This window comes from Gracilinanus agilis, chromosome 2, assembly GCF_016433145.1.
Source record: "Gracilinanus agilis isolate LMUSP501 chromosome 2, AgileGrace, whole genome shotgun sequence".
Lineage (NCBI taxonomy): Eukaryota > Metazoa > Chordata > Mammalia > Didelphimorphia > Didelphidae > Gracilinanus > Gracilinanus agilis.
Genome location: NC_058131.1, coordinates 223793726 through 223817037, shown reverse-complemented (window position 1 = coordinate 223817037; position 23312 = coordinate 223793726). Strand labels below are relative to the sequence as shown.

At 34.4% G+C, this 23312-nt stretch overlaps 1 protein-coding gene across 24 annotated transcripts in view; it reads left to right on the top strand.

Moving 5' to 3' along the window:
- The window catches only part of LTBP1 (latent transforming growth factor beta binding protein 1), a 481657-nt gene that overhangs the window by 415434 nt on the left and 42911 nt on the right, over positions 1-23312 (top strand). For 11 of the 24 annotated variants that reach the window (XM_044663664.1, XM_044663663.1, XM_044663674.1 and 8 more), the window contains 2 exons: positions 18682-18807; positions 21440-21583. The exons of 4 other annotated variants lie outside the window; for them this stretch is intronic. In XM_044663664.1, coding sequence (XP_044519599.1) covers positions 18682-18807; positions 21440-21583 — 270 coding nt within the window. The remainder of the gene's footprint in view (positions 1-18681; positions 18808-21439; positions 21584-23312) is intronic. 9 more of the 24 variants (XM_044663682.1, XM_044663687.1, XM_044663681.1 and 6 more) reach the window with 2 other exon arrangements.

Sequence of the window (23312 nt, the reverse complement as noted above, 5' to 3'; positions counted from 1 at the left end):
TCCACCCATATGTATTCTCACAGTACATTAAAATGAAACCAAATTATGCCTGCCCTTTGTGATTGTTGTCTCATTCCTTCCATAAGCCCTCTACAAAGGACCTTCATGACATCACGTAGACACTGATAGAGGCCTTGGGCTTTCCAAATTGATATTGTTTGTTGTTGCACAGGACTGACTAGGAATTTTTTTTTCCAAAAATTTATTAATATTCATTTTCAACGTGGTTACATGATTCATGCTCCCCCTTTCCCCTTCACCCCCCCGCACTCCCTCCACCCATGGCCAATGCACATTTCCACTAGTTTTGTCATGTGTCCTTGATCAAGACCAATTTCCAAATTGTTGGTAGTTGCATTGGTGTGGTAGTTTCGAGTCCACACCCTCAATCATGTCCACCCTGACCCATGCGTTCAAGCAGTTGTTTTTCTTATATGTTTCCTCTCCTGCAGTCCTTCCTCTGAATGTGGGTAGCGTCTTTACCATAAATCCCTCAGAATTGTCCTGGGTCACTGTATTGCTGCTGGTACAGAGGTCTATTACATTCAATTTTACCACAGTATATCAGTCTCTGTGTACAGAGTTCTTCTGGCTCTGCTCCTTTCGCTCTGCATCAGTTCACGGAGGTCTCTCCAGTTCGCCTAGAACTCCTCCAGTTTATTATTCCTTTTAGCACAATAGTATTCCATCACCCACATATACCACAGTTTGTTCAGCCATTCCCCAATTGAAGGACATACCCTCCTTTTCCAATTTGTTGCCACCACAAAAAGCACAGCTATAAATATTTTCATACAAGTCTGTTTATCTATGATCTCTTTGGGGTACAAACCCAGCAATGGTATGGCTGGATCAAAGGGCAGGCATTCTTTTATAGCCCTTTGAGCATGATTCCAAATTGCCAGCCAGAATGGCTGGATCAGTTCACAGCTCCACCAGCAATACATTAATGTCCCAATTTTGCCACATCCCCTCCAACATTCATTACTCTCTCCTTCTTTCATTTTAGCCAATCTGCTAGGTGTGAGGTGATACCTCAGAGTTGTCTTGATTTGCATTTCTCCCTTGATTTGCATTCTTCCCCCTGCAAAAATATAGTCAGTTTTGCTGGATAGTTGATTCTTGGTTTTAGACCCAGTTCTCTTGCTTTCCGGAATATTATTTTCAATTCCTTCCAGTCCTTCAATGTAGAGGCAGCCAGATCCTGTGTTATCCTAACTGTGATTCCCTGGTATCCAATTGAATTATTCTTAGCAGCTTGTAATATTTTTTCCTTGGTCTAGTAATTTTTGAATTTCCTATAATATTCCTGGAAGTTGTTAGTTGTGGATTAAATGTAGGAGGTTATCTGTGGATCCTTTCAATTTCCACTTTTCCCTCTTATTTGAAAATGACAGGACAATTTTCTTGGATAATTTCCTGTAGGATGATGTCCAGACTTTTACTTTTGTCATGATGTTCTGGTAAACCAATAATTCTTATATTGTCTCTTCTAGATCTGTTCTACAGATCTTTGGTTGAATCAATGAGGTGTTTCATATTTTCCTCAAATTTTTCACTTTTTAAATTTTGTTTTATATACTCTTGTTGCCTTGTGAAGTCATTTACTTCTAGTTATTGAGTTCAATTTTTTAAAGATTGAATTTCATCCCTGTCTTTTTGGTCATCCTTCTCTTTCTGGTCTGCTTTTCTTTGTGGATCATCTTTTGCCTTCTTTGCTTCTTTTTCAAGCTGGTCAATTCTGGCTTTTAATACCTTATTTTCTTGTTTTAGTTCATGTATTTCCTTTTTCAAATTGTCTTCAGCCTCTCTTGATTGCTTTTTGAGTTCCTAAAGTTCTTGAGTTAATTGAATTTTGAGATCTTCCAAAGCCTGTGTCTAATTCGCTGGAGTTTCTTCCTCCTTCTATTTCATTTGCTCTCTTTTTACTTCCTGGAAAGAAGCTATCAATTGTCATTTCTTTTCTCTTTTTCTACTGTTTACTCATATTTTTCCTTCTCTGTTCTGCTAGTTTAAGCAGATGGATTTACTGAGCTGTGATGAAAGATCTTCCCTCAGCTGGCAATGAAGGTTTGTAGTTACTTTCTCTGCAGTGTTGGAGTTTCCCTGCCCTCTGAAGACTTCTTGTCTGTCCAATTGATGAGATTAAGCCTGTATTGATTGAATTAGTCTGTACTGCTTAATGTGCCCTGAGGCTAAAACATTGAGAGGAGAAAAAAAAAAGAAATGGGGGGACAAGATGGAGTGTTTTCACAGAGCTATCCAGCAGTTGGGTTCCCCTCCTCTGTCCTGCTGTTTTACCTGGTTTTCTTTCCTCTTGAAGCCCTTTGTTCTCTAACTCGGTTTGATAAAGCCAGGCTGTCTGAGGTTTGGCTCCATCTTCTGAGTGTTTGTACTGTGTTTCTCTGGCTTTCTCTTCCAGTCACCTCTCCAGTGCCTGTGTTCAACTCCCTGGGTCTGGTGCCAGCAAGGCCCCCTCTCCAGGCTGGTGCAGCCACCTGCCAGGAGATTTCAGGAGCCTCTGGAGACTCTGCACAGATTGTGGGGGATGGGTCCTTGGATTCCCCTTTTATACCCTCAGACTCAACAGTTCAAGAATTCAAGCCTTTTTCTTGGCACACCTCTTGAGCTGTCCAGCAGTAGGATCCCCCTGCTTTGTCCCATTGTTAGATTTGGTCCTCTTTCTTCTCTAAGTGCACTGTTTTCTATCTCAGTGTGGAAAGGGTGAGGAGGTTTTAAGATTTGTTCTGTCTAAACCTCCATCTTCCCAGAATCCAAGAAAGATCTTTTAAAGGATGTGGCATTGAAGCTGAATCTTGATGGAACTAGTAATTTGAAGGGTCAGAAGTAACAAGGTACAACCTTTTTATTTCCAGGCCTCTAGTATTTAACCAGATTAGTCAGTTTCCAGGAGTTTTTGGTTGTTGGTGTTGAAGCCTTCACAATTTGGTGGAGCCTGCTGAGTTTCATGCACCACTGTATAAACTTTGAGAACCTGTAGTCTCAACTCCATGCCAACTGAGAAAAGATGAAGAAAGAATTTTACCAATAAAAGTGTTGGTATCACTTAAAAGAAACACTTCACTATGGCATGAATTATAAACTATCAACTTTTAATATATTAAAAATCATCAAATTACTTTTGTTTCTAATTTTTAATTATTTGAGCAGCATATAAAAACAATATATGTCTTTGCCCAAAATGACATTTTTTACTCATTAATTCACTTGTAAAACATGTTATAAAATTTATTTCTTAACTTTCACATGTTGTAACTAGATAAGTCTATATTTCTCTCAAAAGAATATTCAAGGGGGCAGCTGGGTAGCCCAGTGGATTGAGAGCCAGGCCTAGAGACGGGAGTCCTAAATTCAAATCTGGCCTCAGACACTTCCCAGCCATGTGACCCTGGGCAAGTCACTTGATCCCCATTGCCTACCCTTACCACTCTTCTGCCTTGGAACCAATACTCAGTATTGGTTCCAAGACAGAAGGTAAGGGTTTTAAAAAAAGAATATTCAATTTCACCTTCATACAGGGTTTAAAATATTTATGAACACTATTTTATTTATTTAATTTCTACTTGGACTTTAGAGGACAGAACTAAGAACGATGGTTGAGTCAGACAACTTCAACCTATTGGGTTTCAATTTCCTCTTCAGTAAAATGAGTTCACATTGGATACTTTCTTAGACTCTTTACACTCAAAATTTATTGTCCTCAGTTACAGAGAGCTATCTTTTAGTTCCATATAGGGAAAATCTGTCTTACATTTGGAGCTATGCAAGATGGAATAGGGTGCCTCATGAGACTTTGAATTTCCCAACTGAGGTTTTCAAGGAAAAAGGAATAAATATTTATGTGGTAAATATGACATTCTAGGGAATGTATTAAGCACTTTATACAAATTATATCATTAGATCTTCACAAGAATCTTTCAAGGTTAAGTGGTGCTATTCCCATTTTACATTTGATGAAACTGAAGCAAATGGAATAAGCAATTTGTCCAGGGTCATATAGTTGCTTAGTGTATGAGTATGGATTTGAATTCATGCCTTCTTGACCCTAGGCCTAATGTTTTATCCATTGTGCCATCTACCTGCTGCTTCTTTAAACAGACTGAATGACCAGAATCACAGGATATAAGTTAGAAATAACCTCATTAGACAACTAGTCTAACAAATTCCTGAAAAGAGGTCACCTACCACATACCCAATAAATGGTTATCTTTAGAAAATCTTTACTGAGACATAATCCTTTTCTTCCCATGATAGTTTGTTCTACTTCTGATTAGTTTTAACAGTAAATTTATTCCATTCATCTTGTTTTACCCACTTAGGTGCAATTCATGGGTGTTGTAGAAAGTATTCCTCTTCTTTTCTGTACTGGACTATATGGACCCTGAAATGCTTTCCAATTCAAAGATTATGTTTTTAACTTCTTAAAAAAATCTATCCTCTAAATTACTTCTACTGCAGCTGTTGCTATTGCCATTGCTGTTGCTGTTGCTGCTACTAATATTTCTCCTTATCTCCAAATATTCATTATCTAGAGCCAAAGGTCTTTGGATAGGTTCCAGGGGATTCCTCTAGAATTATTTTTAATTGCTCCTGTAACTGATGAACAGTAAATTGTAATTTTGAATCTAGGGTCAATTTTGTATACAGTTCTTTGAACATATTGTTCAGGTACTAAATTAAAGAGATAAAAGAGAAGAAGCATTTTTTGAATTCTACCTCTATAAAACTATGGTAAATAAAGACCTCTGAAGTAAAGGAATTGTGGAGCATTGTTGTTATTCCCCCACCATGGATTCAGGAGTTATCAGTTGTGGTAAAATACAGCTAGAAAAATAGATCTGTGATTATTTTAAAATGAAAACTTTTTCTGGTTCTTGATTTTCTATTATTCTCCTCTAGAATGTTCTACTTTATGACATTCAAAGTCCTTAAATATTTTCTTCCTACTCATCTTTTAGCAAGGATAAAGTTAGTTAATCTTTGCAACAGGATATCTTTAGTTATTTTCTGGCTTGTGTCCATTTCTCAGAAAAAGGTAAGGGGGAGGGAAAAAAAACAAACCTCCTTTTCCATTGCACTTTAAATCCATATTCTTCAACCTCATTGTTGCTGCCAGACCTCACTAAAACATTTTAAATCTGTTTCCATACCCTATTATACTTTTTGGACCTTCTCCAAATACCAGTTTTAATTTCCTATTGAATAGATTTGATTTAATTTTTCACCCCTTGCTCATCTTTCATTAACACTCCTTTCTCTTCTGTGTACTTGTATTACTGTCATTTTAATCTTTTTTTAGGCCAGTCTCCATGCCATCTTTTAATTTCTTTTGGGCAGCTTCTCCCTCAGTTTAATCTTTTTCAGTCCAGCTTCTTGGCTAGGTTTTGCTGCCTACAAGTTGGCTTCCTTTCCTGTCAGCAAGTAAAGTAAATACTGCACTTCCATTGAAGTATGAATCCTAAATTTCTTCCAGTGCAAACCCCTTTCCTCTGGACCTTCTTTCTCAAGATTCTGGCACTAAATGATTTACTAATTCCAAATGGTTGGCAAGCATTGTACTGAAATAGTGGGTTTTTTCTCCTTTTTATGGAGAAAACCAGTGGGCATAGCACTTTCCAGTTAAATATTTAGACTCAAACCATTTTTGGCCTGGTGGAGTTTTCTTCCAAAAGACTGAGATCTACTTCACCAACATAATTTTTTTATTTAATATATTTCTATGCATTGACTTGAAAGTATTATGCTATTATTCTGTATTTGGGATAGAGAGGCAAAAGGAGGTGAAATGATTCATCTAAAGTCACAAAATGATGGATCCTGAAGTAAAGACCATCTACGTCCTCTGATTCCTAAAATCACAGAAAGAATTCCATGACAGCTACTGGGCTTTGGTTTCATAGCAGAGTTGTTTCAGGCCTGCCATCTTGGTATTCCTGTTCATGCAGGATACATATATCATTAGTATAGTATTTTTTTAATCTCTAAAAGAAAAGAATATTATTTAATTCTAGCTTTAATTATACCTTTGGAGATTCCTTATGGAAGAAGAGAAAACTGAATACTATTCCCTTTGCCAGTGTCTGCTTCTCTAGAGTGACACTGCAGGAAGTATATAATGTTATTAATGAAATTCTTCTCATTATTTGCAGATAAATCCAGAAGGAGTAAGATAGATATTGGGATGATAAAAAAAAGTAGTGGGGCAGCTAGGTGGTATAGTGGATAGAGTGCCAGGTCTGGAGTCAGGAAGACTCATCTTCCTGAGTTCCAACCTGTCCTTAGACATTTATTACCTATATAACCCTGGGGAAGTTACTTATGGGGAAGTGTGCTAATCTGAAAAATGAGATGGAGAAGGGAGTGGTAAACCCCTCTGGTATTCTTTCCAAGAAAACTCAAACTGGGGTCAAGAAGAGTAGGATACAACTGAAAACTATTGAACAAAAATAAAAGAAACAAAAAACAGATTGTGGCCAAGAAGAAAACAGACTATCTTATTATAGTGAATATGAACATGTACACTGAACAGTACACATGTATATGCTGATACCTTTAGGCTTCATCACAATTTAAGCTATTTAATTGATAAGCAAAACATATTAATTCTTCAACCCCATTAAAAGTGTTATGGGCAAGGGGAGTCAAGATTGTGGCTTAGAAGCAGCAAAAGTCCATTCCTCCCCTTCCACAGCAGTTGAAAACAAACCACTTCAAGGGAAACAGAAAACCAAATTCAACAAGGCAGAGCTGCAGGACCTTCCTGCTCAATTCACCTTAAAAGGTACACAGAGAAGGTTTAATTCTTGGGTTTAAGGAAAAGGAAGAGGGAAGGTCCCAGTGCTCTCCATCACTTACTATGCTGAGACTTTGGTGGTCAGTGGGATCTCAGAGTGAGGGCTCCAACCCAGATAAAGTATCTAGCTACCACAACTACATGAAGCTCAGGGCTCTGACCACATCTGACAAGGAGAAAGCTGAAGGAGGGAAGCAGAGAAGAGGGTAAGCTGGTCACAGCCTTCATCCACCATACCTCCACCTTAGACCTCTGCCTCTGGAAGTTTTGGCCTCAGGGCACATTCAGCTCTGCAGATCAGCTCAACAGGCTGAATCCAGTTTATCAATAGTGCAAAGAAGAAGCAGATAAAGTAGAATTCTCTAGTATAAGGGAAAGATTCAACACCCTTCCCCACCTACTGCTCTGATATCTGTGGTAGGAATCCCAATGACTGGGATCCCAGGGCAAAGGCTGCAACCCCAAGGAAGTATCTTGGCTCCACTATGGGAAGCTCAGGGCACTGACAGGCAGCTGGCAGGGAGGCAGCTGGCATAGATGAGCAGAGGGGACTACAGAGGGTAACAATTTTCAGCCTGCACACTTTCACCTTCATCTTCAGCCTCATCCAGCAGCTGGTGAAGATTTGGCCTCAGAGCACATTAATACAACAGGTCAGCTCCATTAGCCTAATCCATTTAATCAGCACAGCAGAGAAGAAGCCCTTTCGGGGGAGAAAAGCCCAAACTCATCTAATCCAACAAATAGAGGAGCAAGAATACAGCCAATAAGGAGGGGGAAAGAAAAAAAAATTGAGTAAACAGAAAAAAATTATAATCTACAGCTTCTATTTAGGTAATGAACAAAAAACAAATGGAACAGAGGAAGACCAAGAAACACCAAGAAAAAATTCAGAAACTCCAGCAAATTGGACCCAGGCACTGGAAGAACTCAAAACACAATTCCAAAAAAAATTAAGAGATGTGAAAAAAATTGGGAAAATAAGTTAAAAAGCAAAAAAGGCCATCTCAATATAAAGGCACATGAACTAAAACAAGAAAATAGTGTCTTTAAAGCCAGAATTGATCAGCTTGATAATGAGGCAAAGAAGGTAAAAGATAAAAACAATGTCCTACAAAGAAAAACAGACTAAAAGGAAAAGGATGACCAAAAAATCATGGATAAAATTCAGTCTTTAAAAATCAGAATCCAATTAACTATAAGCAAATGACTTCATAAGGCAGCAAGAGTCTATAAAACAAAATCAAAAGAATGAAAAAATTGAGGAAAATATGAAACACCTCATAGACCTAGGAAAATAAATTCAGGAGAGACAATTTAAGAATAGTTGGACTGCCAGAGAATCATGACCAAACAAAATGAGTGGACATCATTCTACAAGAAATTATCCAAGAAAACTGCCCTGACATTCTTGAACAAGAGGATAAAGTGAAAACTGAAAAAAAACCCACAGATCACCTCCTGTATTTGATCCCTAATTGACAATGCCAGTGAATGTTATAGCCAAATTCAAGAGCAACCAGATCATGGAAAAGATATTACAAATTGCTAAGAAGAAACCATTCAGATATCATAAAACCACAGTTAGAATAGCACAGGACTTGGCTGTATCCACACTGAAGGACAGGAAGATGTGGAATATAATATTCTAGAAAACAAGGGAACTGGGTTTACAACCAAGAATCAACTATCCAGCAAAATTGACTGTATTCTTGAAGGGAAAAATATGGTTATTTAATAAAATAGAAGACTTCCAAGCATTCATAAAGAAAAGACCTGACTTAAAGAGAACATTTGATGCCCAAACATAGAACTCAAGAGAATTAACAAAAAGTAATTCAGAAAGGGGGAAAAAAAACACTTTTTTAAGGAACCCAATAAGTTAAAATGATTTGTATTCCTATAAGAAAAGATGATATTGGTAACTCTTAAAGATTGTTATTATCATCAGAGTAGCTAGAAGTATACTTAAAGGGTACAATGACAAACTGTATAGGATGATATGTCAAAAAATATAAAAAAACTGGGAGTTAATAAGAGAATAATTCTAAGAGAAATGGGAAAAGAGATAAAATAAGGTAAATACATATATTTCATAAAGAAACACAATGGGGGTAGGTAGGGAAAGACAAACACAATGGAAGGTAGGGAGAGGTTGGTAACAGGTAATACTTAAATATTATACTCATTGGAATTGACTCAGAAGAGGGAAGAATAGTCAAATCCATTGGGACAGAAAATTTTATCATGCCCTGTAAAGAAGAAGGATAATAATTGGGCTGGTGGGGAAGGGAGCAGTACAAGGGAGGGAGAGGTTGGGGGTTGTTTAAAAGGCATTATAGTAAAAGGGGAATAATAAGAAGGGAGGGTGTGGAAAGGGGAATGACATTAGGGAGGGGAAAGGGAGGAGATTGATTAAAAGTGAGAAGTTGGAGTGAAGGGTAAGAGGGATAAGAGAAAAGGCAGAATCAAAGGAGGAAATCAAGATGGAGGGGAATACTGTGAATACTAATATGATGAACTCACTCATAAAAAGGAAGCAGATAGTAGAATGGATTAAAAACCAGAATCCTACCATATGTTGTCTACAGGAAACACACTTGAGGCAGGTAGATATACACAGGGTAACGGTAAGAGGGTGGAACAGAATTTACTAGGCTGCAACTGAGGCAAATAAGTCAGTAGTAGTAATTATAATGTCAGACAAAGCTAAAACAAAAATAGATCTCATTAAAAGAGACAAGGAAGGTAGTTACATCTTGATGAAAGGCAGTATAAATAATGAAGAAATATCAGTACTCACATATATGCACCAAATGGTATAGCATTCAGATTTCAAAAGGAGAAACTAAAGGAGCTTAAGGAGGAAATAGATAGTAAAACTATACTAGTAGGGGACCTAAACCTTCCCCTATCAGAACTAGATAAATCAAACCAAAAAATAAATAAGAAGTAAGAGAAGTGAAGGAAACATTAGAAATATTAGAACTATTAGATATCTGGAGAAAAATAAATAGGGATAAAAAAGGATATACCTTCTTTTCAGCAGCATATGGCACATACACAAAGACTGATCATGTACTAAGGCATAAAAACATTGCAAACAAATGTTGGAAAACAGAAATAATGAAAGCAATTTTTAGTCCACAATGCAATAAAAATCATACTCAATAAGGGCTTATGGAAAGGCAAATTTAAAATTAATTGGAAACTAAATAATCTAATTTTTCAAAACTTGTGGGTCAAAGAACAAATCAAAGGAACAATTAACAATTTCATTGAAGAGAATGACAATGAGGAAACAACATATCAAAATCAATGGGATGAAGTCAATGCAGTACTTGGGGGAAAATTTATATCCCTGAGGGCCTATATCAACAAATCAGAGAGGGAAGAGGTCCATGAACTGGGTATACAACTTAAAAAACTAGAAAGAGAACAAAATAAAAATTCCCAGATAAAAACTGAATTGGAAATCCTAAAAATAAAAGGAGAAATTAATAAAATGGCAAGTAAAAGAACTTTTGAACTAATAAACAAGACTAAGAGCTGGTACTTTGAAAAAACAAATAAAATAGGTAAAGTACTAGTTAATCTAATAAAAAAGAAAGAAGAAAATCAAATTAATAGCATCAAAGATGGAAAGGGAAGAGGAAGAACTGAAATCAATTATTAAGAACTATTTTGTCCAATTATAATGCAATAAATATTACAGTCTAGGTGAAATGGGTGAATATTTACAAAAATATAAACTGCCTATATTAACAAAAGAGGAAATAGAATATTTAAACAATTCCATCTCAGAAAAAAAATTGAACAAGGCATCAAGGAACTCCCTAAGATAAAATCTCCAGGGCCAGATGCATTTACAAGTGAATTCTATCAAAGATTTAAAGAACAACTAATCCCAATACAATACAAAGTATTTGACAAAATCAACAAAGGAGTTTTGCCAAACTCCTTTTATGACACAAATATGGTACTGATTTCAAATCCAGGCAGACCAAAAACAGAGAAAGAAAACTAAAGACCAATCTCCTTAATGAACAAAGATGCAAAAATCTTAATAGAATACTATCAAAAAGACTACAGCAAACTATCACAAGGATTATTCACTATGACCAGGTTGGATTTATACCAGGAATGCAAGGATGGTTTAATATTAGGAAAACTATCCATATAATTGACCATATCAATAACCAAATCAACAGAAATCACATGATTATCTCAATAGATGCAGAAAAAGCCTTTGACAAAATACAAAACCCATTCCTATTGAAAACACTAGAAAGCATAGGAATAGATGGGCCTTTCCTAAAAATAATAAACAGTATATATTTAAAACCATCAGCAAACATCATCTGCAATGGGGACAAGTTAGAAGCATCCCCAGTAAGATCAGGAGTGAAGCAATTTGGGGCTTATCTGTCCTTGCAATGTCACTTTAAAAATGAACACATGCAGAAATTTAACAATATAATTCTTTATGATATTCAGAATAATCCCATTGTTACGTCATTCTTTTCACTCACATTATAAAGCATTTTCTTCATGACAACCTTGTGAAGCATATAATACATTTGTGGTAATCCACATTTTATAAAAGAGTAAATTGAGAATCAAAGGTGTTAAGCGGCATACCTTGTTGTGCCCAGCTAGAAAGTATACAATAGTATTTGAATTGATATCTCAACTCCAAATCTGAGGCTTTTTCCAGTGTAAGAACCTATTCAGTTTTTAAATTTCTTTGTTCTTGCAATTCCTTTTACCTATTTATTTTCAATATGTCCAACTAATCTTTATTTCCTTTACTTAAGACAATATAAATGGGAATCATTTCTATACAGAATCAGCAGCCAATACACTCACATGCCTAGTACATCTGTGTAGGCCATTAGGAATTTGGAAAATCATTCATTTTTTAGATGACATTATAGTTGATAATGATATGCTTGATTTTTTTTTGCTAATAAAGCTTCAGATATTTTGCTCAATATTATTAGCAAAATACTAAATATCAAGCAGAGGAAAAATATTTCCTGATAAACTTGGGAATGACAGTGTGAAGCTGGTATATGAAGTAGTTTTATCTTCTGAATTCCATTTAACACACATTTTTCCATTAATGAAGCTTGCATCTTGTCAGTGCTTTCATTAAAATAGATCATATATTATCAAGATTCAGGTTGGTTTTTTTTTTTTTTTACCATTGTAACCCTAATAAAAACAGTGTTTGTTGCTGTAGATATAGGAAGTTTGGCAATGGGGAAACAAGATGAAACAACTCATTATCAAAGAAAATACTAATGAAATCATTTTTTTTCATTTTGGATTAGAGATGAAGAAAATGTGGCCTTTTAAAGATATTAACTCAGCTCATTATTGACAACATGAAACTGCTATCTTCTATACAATATTATTTACTAGTTTTTCACCACCAGGAGACCAGATTCTTTACAAATAAAAACACTGCTTAACTAAGCCTTCAATGTTAATTACTATTACTTTCCATCTGAAAAACTGTAAAGTAATCACCTTTAGAAATTGGCTTTGGGATTTGGGGTCAGGCCCTCTAATTTCAAATCCAATTTTCTCTTTTCTATACTATAGTCTAAAATATCTCTCAGTTTTCTTGTGATGAGGAAAATGGTTGAACCAAATTTTCATTGCATTTCCTCCCTCACATTAATTGCCTCAGGTTCCCTTCCTTTCTCCAGCCAACTCCCCCAGTGATAGGAGATGAAATATACAGAAATTTGAGACTTCTTTTCAGGGATATGCCAGCAATTAGCTTGAGCATAGTGAGCAGTAGGTGTGCAAACTGATACTTGCCCACTGCTCTGTGCCAACTCTTTCTCTTGCCATCCTGGATTCCCTAAGCTGGTTGCAGTCTTTGTCAAAATTCCTTAAAACTTGGCCTCTAGAACCAAACAATTTGCTGTGAATTACAGCTTTATCAGCATAGAAAAGTCAGAATATTGGTTCTTTGAATTTTGACCTAGTACTATTACTAATGCTATTTCAGAATACTTTAGTTTTAGTTGCATTTCTAAAAAACCAAATGCATCACACACTTGTATGAATCTGGCATTCAACTAAAACCTCTTTTTCCTTTTTAAATGCTTAGCTGCCAACTAAGCCAGGTCTCCTCATCCTGCATTTTGTCCAGTTCGCGTTCTTAACCTAAATACAAGACTTTATATTCATCCTTGTTAAATTTCAAGTTGGTTTCAGTCCAGCAGTCTAGCCTGCTGAAATAATTTAAAACCTTGATTCCGGTATCTGTTGTATTAGCTATCCTTTTCTGCTTTTTTGTCATCTCTAAATCTTATAAGCATATTCTCAGTCTTCATCCAAGTGATCTATAAAGATGTAGACATTTCTGGATGAGATTGAAAGATGTTACTTTAATCAAGTCATTTCAAGCAGATCCTGTGATTGTGTATAAATTATTTAAAGATAGAGAGTTTAGTGTCTCAGAGCAAGGATGGAGGAAATGTGGCATAGAGAATAGTGTGCTTGGGTTCAGCTCAGGAATCTCAGAATTCAGAGCTTACCTTGCTGATAATAAGTATGTGGTCAAGGATCTACAAATCTTTTGACCACCATGTGACTCAGAATATATGTAGGAATTGTTTAACTGGATCTTAGACTTGGGATTCAATCTCCATTGGTGAAAATCTTTAATCTGATGAAATCCTTTATAGGCAAGTTAGGGAGGCAGCATAGTACATTGGGTAGCATGCAGAGTTTGGAATCAGAATCTTGGTTCTTGGGACAAGAATTCTTTCCTAGTTCTCCTTAATGCTAGTAGTGCCTTCTTTTTGCTGACCGTCTCTAATTTATTTTGTATATATCCTGTTTGAATTTCATTGTTTTCATGTTGTCTCCTCCCATTAGACTGTAACTTCTTGAAATCAGGGACAATCTTTGGTTTGGGTCCACAACACTTTGCCTAATGCTAGGGTATGGTATGTACTCAACAGATTTTTATTGACTGATTTTTCCTCCCTCTTTGACAGTGGGTAATTCATTTAAACTTCCTGGTCTCCAGTTTCCTCATCTTTAAAACAGTGTAGTTATAGCTTGGACTTCACCTTTAAGGCCTCTAGTGCTAAATCTATAATCGTCTGCCCCTCTATTCACCTAGCAGTCTAAATTTGAGCAAGTCACCTGCCCATATCTGGAATCAATTTTTTTGTCTGTCACGTGATTGTATTTGATGAAATGATCTCTAAGGTCCCTCAAAACTCCATTTTTTTGACATTTGCTGATTTTATAATGTCTAAAAATAGCAGCAGTCCATGGGATGATGACTTCTATGGTACACATCCACTTTTGTTTTAATGCAACAATTATTTATTGAGGGTCCAATATGACAACTCTGGCCTAGATATTCTGAAGGGTAAAAAGACAAACAAGTCATGGCCTGTGTTCTCAAGAAACTAACAATATGTTAGGGGGAAGGAGAAAGATGCATAAATAATTATAAAAGACTGTAAAACTATAGGGTGAAGCTATTACTTCTAGATGGATGAATCAGAGAAAGCTTTGGATAATAAGAGTATAATATATATTAATATAGTTTTAAGTGTCATGAGAAGTCTGTTATTCTCATTTTGGGATGAAAAAACTGAGACCTAGATGGGTTAGGGGATTTGCCAATGGAAAAGGTTGAATTTGAGCTGGACCTTAAAGAATAATTTTGATTCTGATAGTCATAGTTGGCAATGGTCCAGTTTTGTGTGTGGGAGGCAAAACATTTGTTTAAATTTATTATACAGATTCTCCATAGACTCATTATATGTAAATGCTGAATACAAAATATTAGTGGTTGAAAAATATAATATGCAACTTTTATTTAAAATACTGTATTCCTAAGTGAACTTGTCGATGTATTTGTGTATTTAAAATACTTCCGTTTTGCACAAGAAAAGACAAAAGGGTATGCTTTATAAATTGGGATCAAGTTTTCCAAAAGATTAATCAGGTTTTTATGCCATTTAAAATTATCTTCTTTTCATAGTTATGATAATTTTATATACTAGTGTTTTGGGTTTTTTGAGGCAGAGAACTGCTTTTTCAATATTTCTTCCTTATTTTTTAAAATTCTTCATATCTTTTCTTCACAACATAGTGCCTATTCCATTACATTCATATACCATAATTTGTTCATGTAGTTCTCAGGCATTGGGTATGTGTACACACACACACACACACACACACACACACACACACACACACACACACAAATTGTGTCTAGATTTTTGCTATTAGAAATTGTATTACTAGAAATATTTTACATAAATAACTACAGGAGTGAAGGAAGAAAGAAGAAAAGAAAGAAGGAAGAATTTTTTAAGTGTCTGTGATGGGCTGGGCTCTTTGCTAAATGATTTACAAATAATATTTTGTTTGATCCCCACAGCAACCCTGAGATGTAGGTGTTATAATTGTACAAGTGCTACAGATGAAGAAACTAAGACCAATAGAAGTTAAATGACTTGTCCAGGGTCACACAACTAGTATGTTTGAGCAGCCTAATTAAATCAAAGGGTGTGATCATTTTTTTATGCAATTCCAAATTGTTTGCCAAAATGATTGGACAACGTCATAGCTTTACCAGCAGGACATTCTTATACTGTTCTACTTTTGTTGCTTTTTAAGTTCTTATTAACATAATTATTCATAGTTATGCACTAGAACTGTGGTACATATTTATTCTACTCCCACTCTCACTAAATATCACTTCCCAATTCTGTGTCTCACTCATGCCAATACAACCTTTCCTTAAAACAAAAGTTCAGTTTAACAAAATAAACCAAAGCATTTAATAGGTCACGCACAGCAGGTGTCTCTTTCTACATTTGTAATCTACCAAATGGAGACATACATACTTTATAGTCAGTCCTGTGGCATCAAGAGAGATCAGTTCATTTTATCGAGTTCTAACATATTTTAATGTTACCTTCTTTTATATTGTTGTTGATATTCTCTGAGTTCTACCTATTATGTCTTTATAAGTTCATGAGTGTTTTCAAGTTTTATATTCCATTACCTTTACATACAATTAGTTTAGTCATTCCTAATCAGGAAGGATCAACAATTTCTAGTTTTTGACTGCTATAAGTATTTTCATAGATTTATAGTGTATTTATTGAGTTTGACTTTCTAAGGAATATTTGTGTAGTGGTGATATCACCAGGTTTAAGGGTAGGAAATGCATTTCTAATAGAGTTCTAAATTGTTTTCTAGTATGGTGGGATAAATTCAAGTTTCCATATACAGTATCTTTGTGTGCCTGTCTTTCCTCAGCCCTTCTTATAAAATGATTGTCACTTATCATTTTTTGCCGATTGTTGAAGGTAAAACCTTAGAATTATTTTAATTTGCATTTCTATTATTTTTTTGTGAATTGGAGTTTTTGTTCATGGGACTTTTGATCATTTATTTACCTTTTTTCTTCTGAAAATTGTACCTCGAGGAATGGCTCCTGGCTTTATGTATTTGTGAGAGTTCCCTTTTATTTGGAATATTTTTCAGACATATTTTATGCAAAGATTTTTCTAGATTCTTTACAAAATTCTATTTGCTTTATTGTGAAAAATTATATTAATTTATTATACTAAATTACACATTTATTAAAATTATTCTAAATGTATAAATTAAATTAGGGCACTATTTTTATTATCTTGTGTCTTAACTATGAATAATAAAAACACTCAAATTCTGTCTTCCATAAAGAATATTTCATAATTGTATTTATATGAGTGTCTTCATACATTAAACATTATATCTTATGAACTTTGTAGTTACTTTGAGTTGAATTTGTCTCATTTTGCTGTGTTTGTCTTATAATATACAGAAATCCTGATGATTTTGCCGATATAGTTTGTATCCTTCCTATGTTACTGAAGTTATTAGTTGTTAAGGTTAATTTTTTCATTGATTCCCCATGATAATTTAAATATACTTTCATGTTATCTGAAAGAGGACATAAATTTGCCTCTTTCTAATTCCTCAATGACTTTCTCTTTATTTTTTTGTCTTATTGTATTGAAACCCTCAGGTTTGCAACCAAGAGTTGTCCTCATCTCCTCACTATCTCTCACTACTCATATTCAATCCATTGCTAAGACATGTTGAGTTCACCTTTGCAGACATCTCTTGAATATTTCCCCCTTTTCTTCTCTGACAATGCCATCATTCTGGTATGTCCCTCATTACTTCATACCTGGACTATTGCAATAATTTACTGGTAAATCTGCCTGCCTCAAGTCACTCCCCTTCACATTCTATCCTACATTCAACCACCAAAGCAATTTTACTACTGCACAGATTCAGTCACATCAGCCCCCTCTACTATAAACTTCTACAATAAACCTCCAATAAATTCCTGTGGTTCCCTATCACCTCGAGGATCAAATACAAAAACACCTATTTGGCATTCAAAGCCCTCTATAACTCGGCCCTTTCCTGCCTTTCCAGTCTTCTGGCACCTTACTCCTTAATACATGCTCTTCAATACTGTGTCATTGGTCTCTTTGTTCCACAAACTAGAAACTTTGTCAATTCGTTCTGAGCTCTAGCTGTCCCCCATTCCTGAAATCCTCTCCTTCCTGAACTCTGCCTTACTGACTAACCTGGATTCTTTTAAGACCCAACTAAAATCTCATCTGTTAAATGAAAGCCTTTCACATCCCTCTTAATTCTTCTGCTTTCCTTCTATTAATTATTTCCTATTTATTCTGTACATGGTTTGCTTTATGCATATTTGTTTGCACTCTCTCATGAGATTGCAAGCTCCTTAGATTGTCTTTTGCCTCTTTTTATATCCCCTGGTATGTAGGTGTTTAATAAATGTTTATTATTGATTGGTTATTAGATGCTTTTTTCATATTAGTGATAGGTCTCTTTATTTCTGTGACTTCTGGTGCCACAATGTTAAAAATAGCTGTAAAGTTGTCAGACTTTGTTACTATCTAATCTTGTAATTTTTATTATTTTTGTTATTAAATGATTTATGCTGATATTTCCCTGCATTTAAAATATACTTATTAGAGGACTGATTTTCACTTTTCCCTACCAACACTAAATCTTTTGTCATTTTTGTCATTTTGGATATGAAATGATATTTCAGGGTTGGTTTGTTCTCATTTCCTTGATTATTACTGTTCTTGAACAATTTGGAAGTGCAGTTAACTGTATGGATTGATTCTTGGCCACAAATAGATAGAGTGATAATGTGTCTTCTTTTATCTTCGATTATAGGGATTAGCTAATTATATTACATGAATATAACTGAACGTTCAATTGTCTTGATTTCCTGTATTTTTTGTTTTGTTTTGCTTTAAATGCCAGGACTAGAGTATGTCAGTGGCAAAGTCTACAGGGACAAATGAAATATTGTTGGTAGATAAAAGAGCCTTTGGTAGGCAGTGTCTAGGAATTAGGAACATTTGTATCTACTATAGCCAAAATGTGAAAATATTTGCACATATTTTCACTGGCAAAATAGAGTCTCATGGAAAATCATTGATGGAAACATTTAGAAAATATTGACCCTGACAGTTACAATTGCTTTGATTTTTCTGGCAAAATAAATGTTTTTCCTTGGAACAAGTATTTTGGCTGATATCAGACAAAATATTTTACTTACATGTTAAATTTTTGTAAATGTTTTATCAATACAGACATTGCTATCATGCACAATAATTTTATTTTGATGTATATTTATAGCATTCATATATTAATTAGGATATTAATATATGCATAATTGTTTTTGTCTCTATCTATATGTTAATAATGTCCTGTGTTCATTAACCTGCCTTCTTATTGTGTCTGATGTGTAAATGTCTTTTTTGCAGATATTGATGAATGTGTAAACAACACAATTTGTGACAGTCACGGTTTCTGTGATAATACAGCTGGCTCCTTCCGCTGTCTCTGTTATCAGGGCTTTCAGGCCCCACAGGATGGGCAAGGGTGTGTGGGTGAGTTTTTAGAATTCTTTTAAAAACACTCCCCCAAAAGAGAGGTTTGTGTTTTCCCCACCCCAAAATCATTTAGGCAATATTTAATCAAGATATCACTTTGAAATATATTTATTCAATACATGTTTATTCTCTCCCACTGCAAATCATATACTTTATAAAAACGTATTCATTCAATCAATGTATTCCCTTAGAGACTGCATGAAAAGAAGCATCAGATAAGTTGACTCATTCTGTTTATCTTTTAAAATAAGAAGTAATAATTTATGCACTTGGAAAGTTAAGCAATTTGGAATTTTAAAAATTATTATTTTAAGTTTCAGTTTCTTTAAACTTAATCTCTTAGTGGAATAAATAAAGCTGCGTAACACCTTCTACTAGAAAGATAGTGTGTTAGGGCTTGGCTGTCTTAGAAAACCCAATTCCTTGGGCATGGTAATAGTTTCATTTCTCAAGATTGACACCTATAAGATGACATATGATTACGTAAGTGGATTTTTTTTAGTTAATGGGTTCTTAGATTGGTTGTGATAGAAGCTTTGTTGAATATTATCAGATATACTAAAATATGTTCCGACAACATAGGATACTATGTAAATATATAATGTATCATTGAGTGTGTAGCAAATGGTGATTTCTTGAAACTGTATTCATTACGAACCTTATTCACAGGAAGAGTTATATAAATGGAAAGAAGAAAGTGTGTGGCATCGTAGAAAATAATAGTTCTACAAAATCCCAAACTCTGTCTTTTTTATTTCTCTATCAGAAAAAAATAGTTCTTTTGCCACAGTAGCAGATGGCATATGAGTAGGATTCATTACATTTTCCCTTTGGAAATTTGCAATTAAAACTTTAGTTTATTTAACATTTAATAAATTTGGAATCACAAGGCATATCCTTGAAGTAACAGCACTTGCATAATGGCTCAATTTTGTGGGATTATTTAGAAATCCAGTTTTCTAGTAAAAATACATGATTTGGAGGCTTTAAGTCAAGGACATCATATATAGATTCCATTGTTTAGAAATTATAAATACGTTTTAGATTTTATTAGGTGAGTTATATATTTTTCTTTTTTTTGCTCTAAGAAATTAATATAGAACTGTAATATAATTTTCCTTTCAAGTTTGGTATCCTAGTCCAGAAAAATGAATGGACTTTGAACTTCATTGTATTAGAAAGAATATTGGATTAAGAATTATAAAACATTCATGTTCCTCTTGGCATGGAGACTAAACTACCTGTTATTGGTTTCATAAGGATACACTGCTCCTACCTGAATTTCTTTAATAAACCATATAATGTGAGCTCTTATTAGTAACAATAGTTAATAATTTAAATAAAATGTAAATAAGAAAAATTTTTAAATTTAGATAAATGAACACTTTGTTAAGTAGAGCTACTATTATTATCCCCATTTTATAAAGAAACAAGGTTTCAAACTTCTGTTTTCATATGCCTAGAGGCAGGTAAGTAGTATGTGGTTTTTTTGAAGAGTAATTTTAAATGCTTGTAGTAAATTTTAATTTTACATTAAAATATATTTAGCATGTATAACATGTACATATAAAATTAATCCAAATATTGTAAAGCATTGACTAAATTTCCATTTTATTTCAGACCACAAATGTTGTACTTTAGTTAGACTAAGGCTATTAAGTTGTGTCTAAACTCCCCAGTGAGATGAAAAGGGGAAGTAACTATCTAATAATTATGACTAGACAACTATTTTTTCCTTCAATAGTTTGGATATTCCTTCAAGAACAGCATCAAGATTTGCTCATGAAGCTAGTTAGCTAGTTTTGTGCCTATGTAATGGCCAAAGCACATCTTCATTTAAAAAGTCACTCCCACATTTTGCTGAATTAACTGCCTATTAAGCTCTTTAGGTGAGTTCAGGAGGCAGAGTGAAGTGGAAACATTGTGAGAAAAGTCAGTCAGAGCTAAGATTCATATAGGTCTTCAGAATTTCATAATTTCTAATAAAGAATATGCTTTGTAAAATTTTATTGTAACTATGAAAAGTGTTTGATTAGCTAAAGGAAATCATCATGCAAAAAATCAAGAGGCAAAAAAGAGGAAGGAAAATCATATACATAATCACTCAGACCTATTTATTTCACTCATGTCCATTTTCTGGACTAGTTACTCTGTAGGTGACTTTTAAATGAAATGGAACCTGATGTGAAGTTTATATTATTAAATTATGGAAAATGCAGTTTCTAGAGTCATGCTTTACAAAGTCATAGTGATCCATAAGGCTACAGTCAAGTTTTATGGGACTTTTAAAAAATTCTATATTACTTTTCAGTGTCTATGGGACTGAGTTCACTTTTGTATGGACATTTGTATAGATTCTTATGTCCTTTAAAAGTAAATTTTAGCATAAACATGAATTTAAAGTGATTTATAACTTTTTCTTTGAATGCTTATAGTACTTTGCAGGACAGATAATTATGTCACTCTTGGGCATCCACTTTCTTTAAATCACAGATAATGCAATTTTATTTGATCATTGGGGATCCACCTCTCTCCTCAACAACTGATACTAGTATGAGCACAGATGCTGAAAGAAAGAGTCCTCACTAATAAAGAACAAATCTAAAGCAATTTATCTTTCATTTTCCAGATGTGAATGAATGTGAAATGCTTAGTGGAGTATGTGGTGAAGCATTCTGTGAAAATGTAGAAGGATCCTTCCTCTGCGTGTGTTCTGATGAAAGCCAGGAGTATAACCCCATGACTGGACAGTGCCGCTCCCGATCCTCAACAGGTAAAGTCAAGACTGTATATAATAAGAAGTAGGACTTTTCTAATACGCCTAAAATAATGTATTAATATTTCTTTTTTCTGCACAAAAAAGCCTGAGAACAATAAGAAAGAAGTTGAATTGAGATTAGGCCAGGGGGATAGTTAGCCTATAAGTAGTAATGCTTTTATGGAAAATCACTTGCTTTTAAAATTTTAAATTTCTGGAGAATCACAGAATCTATGAGCTATACAGAATCTTAAATGTCTTCCAGTTTAACTCATAAAATAGCAAATACTGATTCTTCAATCTTTCCAAGAGTTCTTCTAGCTTGTCTTGAACATTTATGTTAGGGGAGAAACATCTCCCTGTCTACAAGTATGTTTTGGAATTACTCTAATTGTTAGAAAGTTTTTCCTTATGCGAAGCCTTTTCTACTTCTTGGCTTCTTCTATCCAGTTTTTCTACTTCTACCTTCTGAACAAGTCAAATCACTTTTCTACATGACAATCTTTTAGGTACTGGTAGACAATTACTGTGTTCCCTCTAAGTCTTCTCTGAATTAAATATTTCATTCCTTCAATAGATCATTATATGGTATGACCACCAATCTTAACATCTTCCTTCCCTTTCCTGTACTTGTTTACTTACCATTGTACTTACACATAGAATAATTAGCATAAAACAAAGTCACCATGTTTACATGTACTTGGGAAGGGGAAAGTACAGTGTACTTCAGTTAATATGTATGTAATTTGCCAACAAAATATTTTTCTTCTAAAATAAATTGTCAGAGGAATGCTATGAATATAGATTTATTGAAAGGTATACCATAGAATTTAAAATGAAGTACCAAAATTTCCCAGAATAATTGGGATCTGAAGATAAAACTCTGATCCTATTTTTAGTTTGTGTCTCATGGAACATGGAGGATCCCTTTGAAGGGGAGACATCTCTGTGTTTGAATGTATTTCATTACACATTATGGAAAAAACCAAGTTAAGTATTTGATTCTGTCTTAAATCAAGATTAACAAAAAGGGAGCAATGAGGTGAACAGTAAAGAAGTTGTTGATTTGTATGGAGAATATTATATTTAGTTCTATTTCACATTAACAGTTAATCTTTCAAGATAGCTCTTTACCTTGCAGAGATTATTTTGAAAAATGGGAGAATGTTTTTTGCACAGTGGAGGGAGGGATCTATCCTACCTTTTGAAAATAGAAAATATTTTTATTGTTTTTGAATTCATATATATGATAATGCCTTGGCTTATTCCATGTGAGGAAGATGAAGATCAATTTTTTTCCTTCCAGATGGACAGTAATAGTATGAAGTTATAAGAGTCAGAAGATTGGGATTTTTCATCCTGGATATGCTACTCATACTTGTATCTTCATTTCTTAATTCACAACCTTATTTTTCTATCCTCACCTATGTCCATCCTTGCATTAAATTTGCTAAATATCAAAATATTCCAAATCACATTTAGACTGTGATAATATGCTCAAGCAGTAATTTTTTGGAGGGTTGCATTAAAATGGAAGAAAAAAATTAATTTAAGGTGGTATTTTGAAATTCCCACTAATTTCATCAAGGCCACTAATTACAATGACAGCACAACATGGTTTACTCTGAGCTGACAATTTACAGGACCTGGTATGATCTCCCAGTTGGAGAGGAAGAAATCTTAAGAGAAATCTTACTGTCCCAATCCATATCCTTGATGACTGCACCCATATCCCTCCCCTATA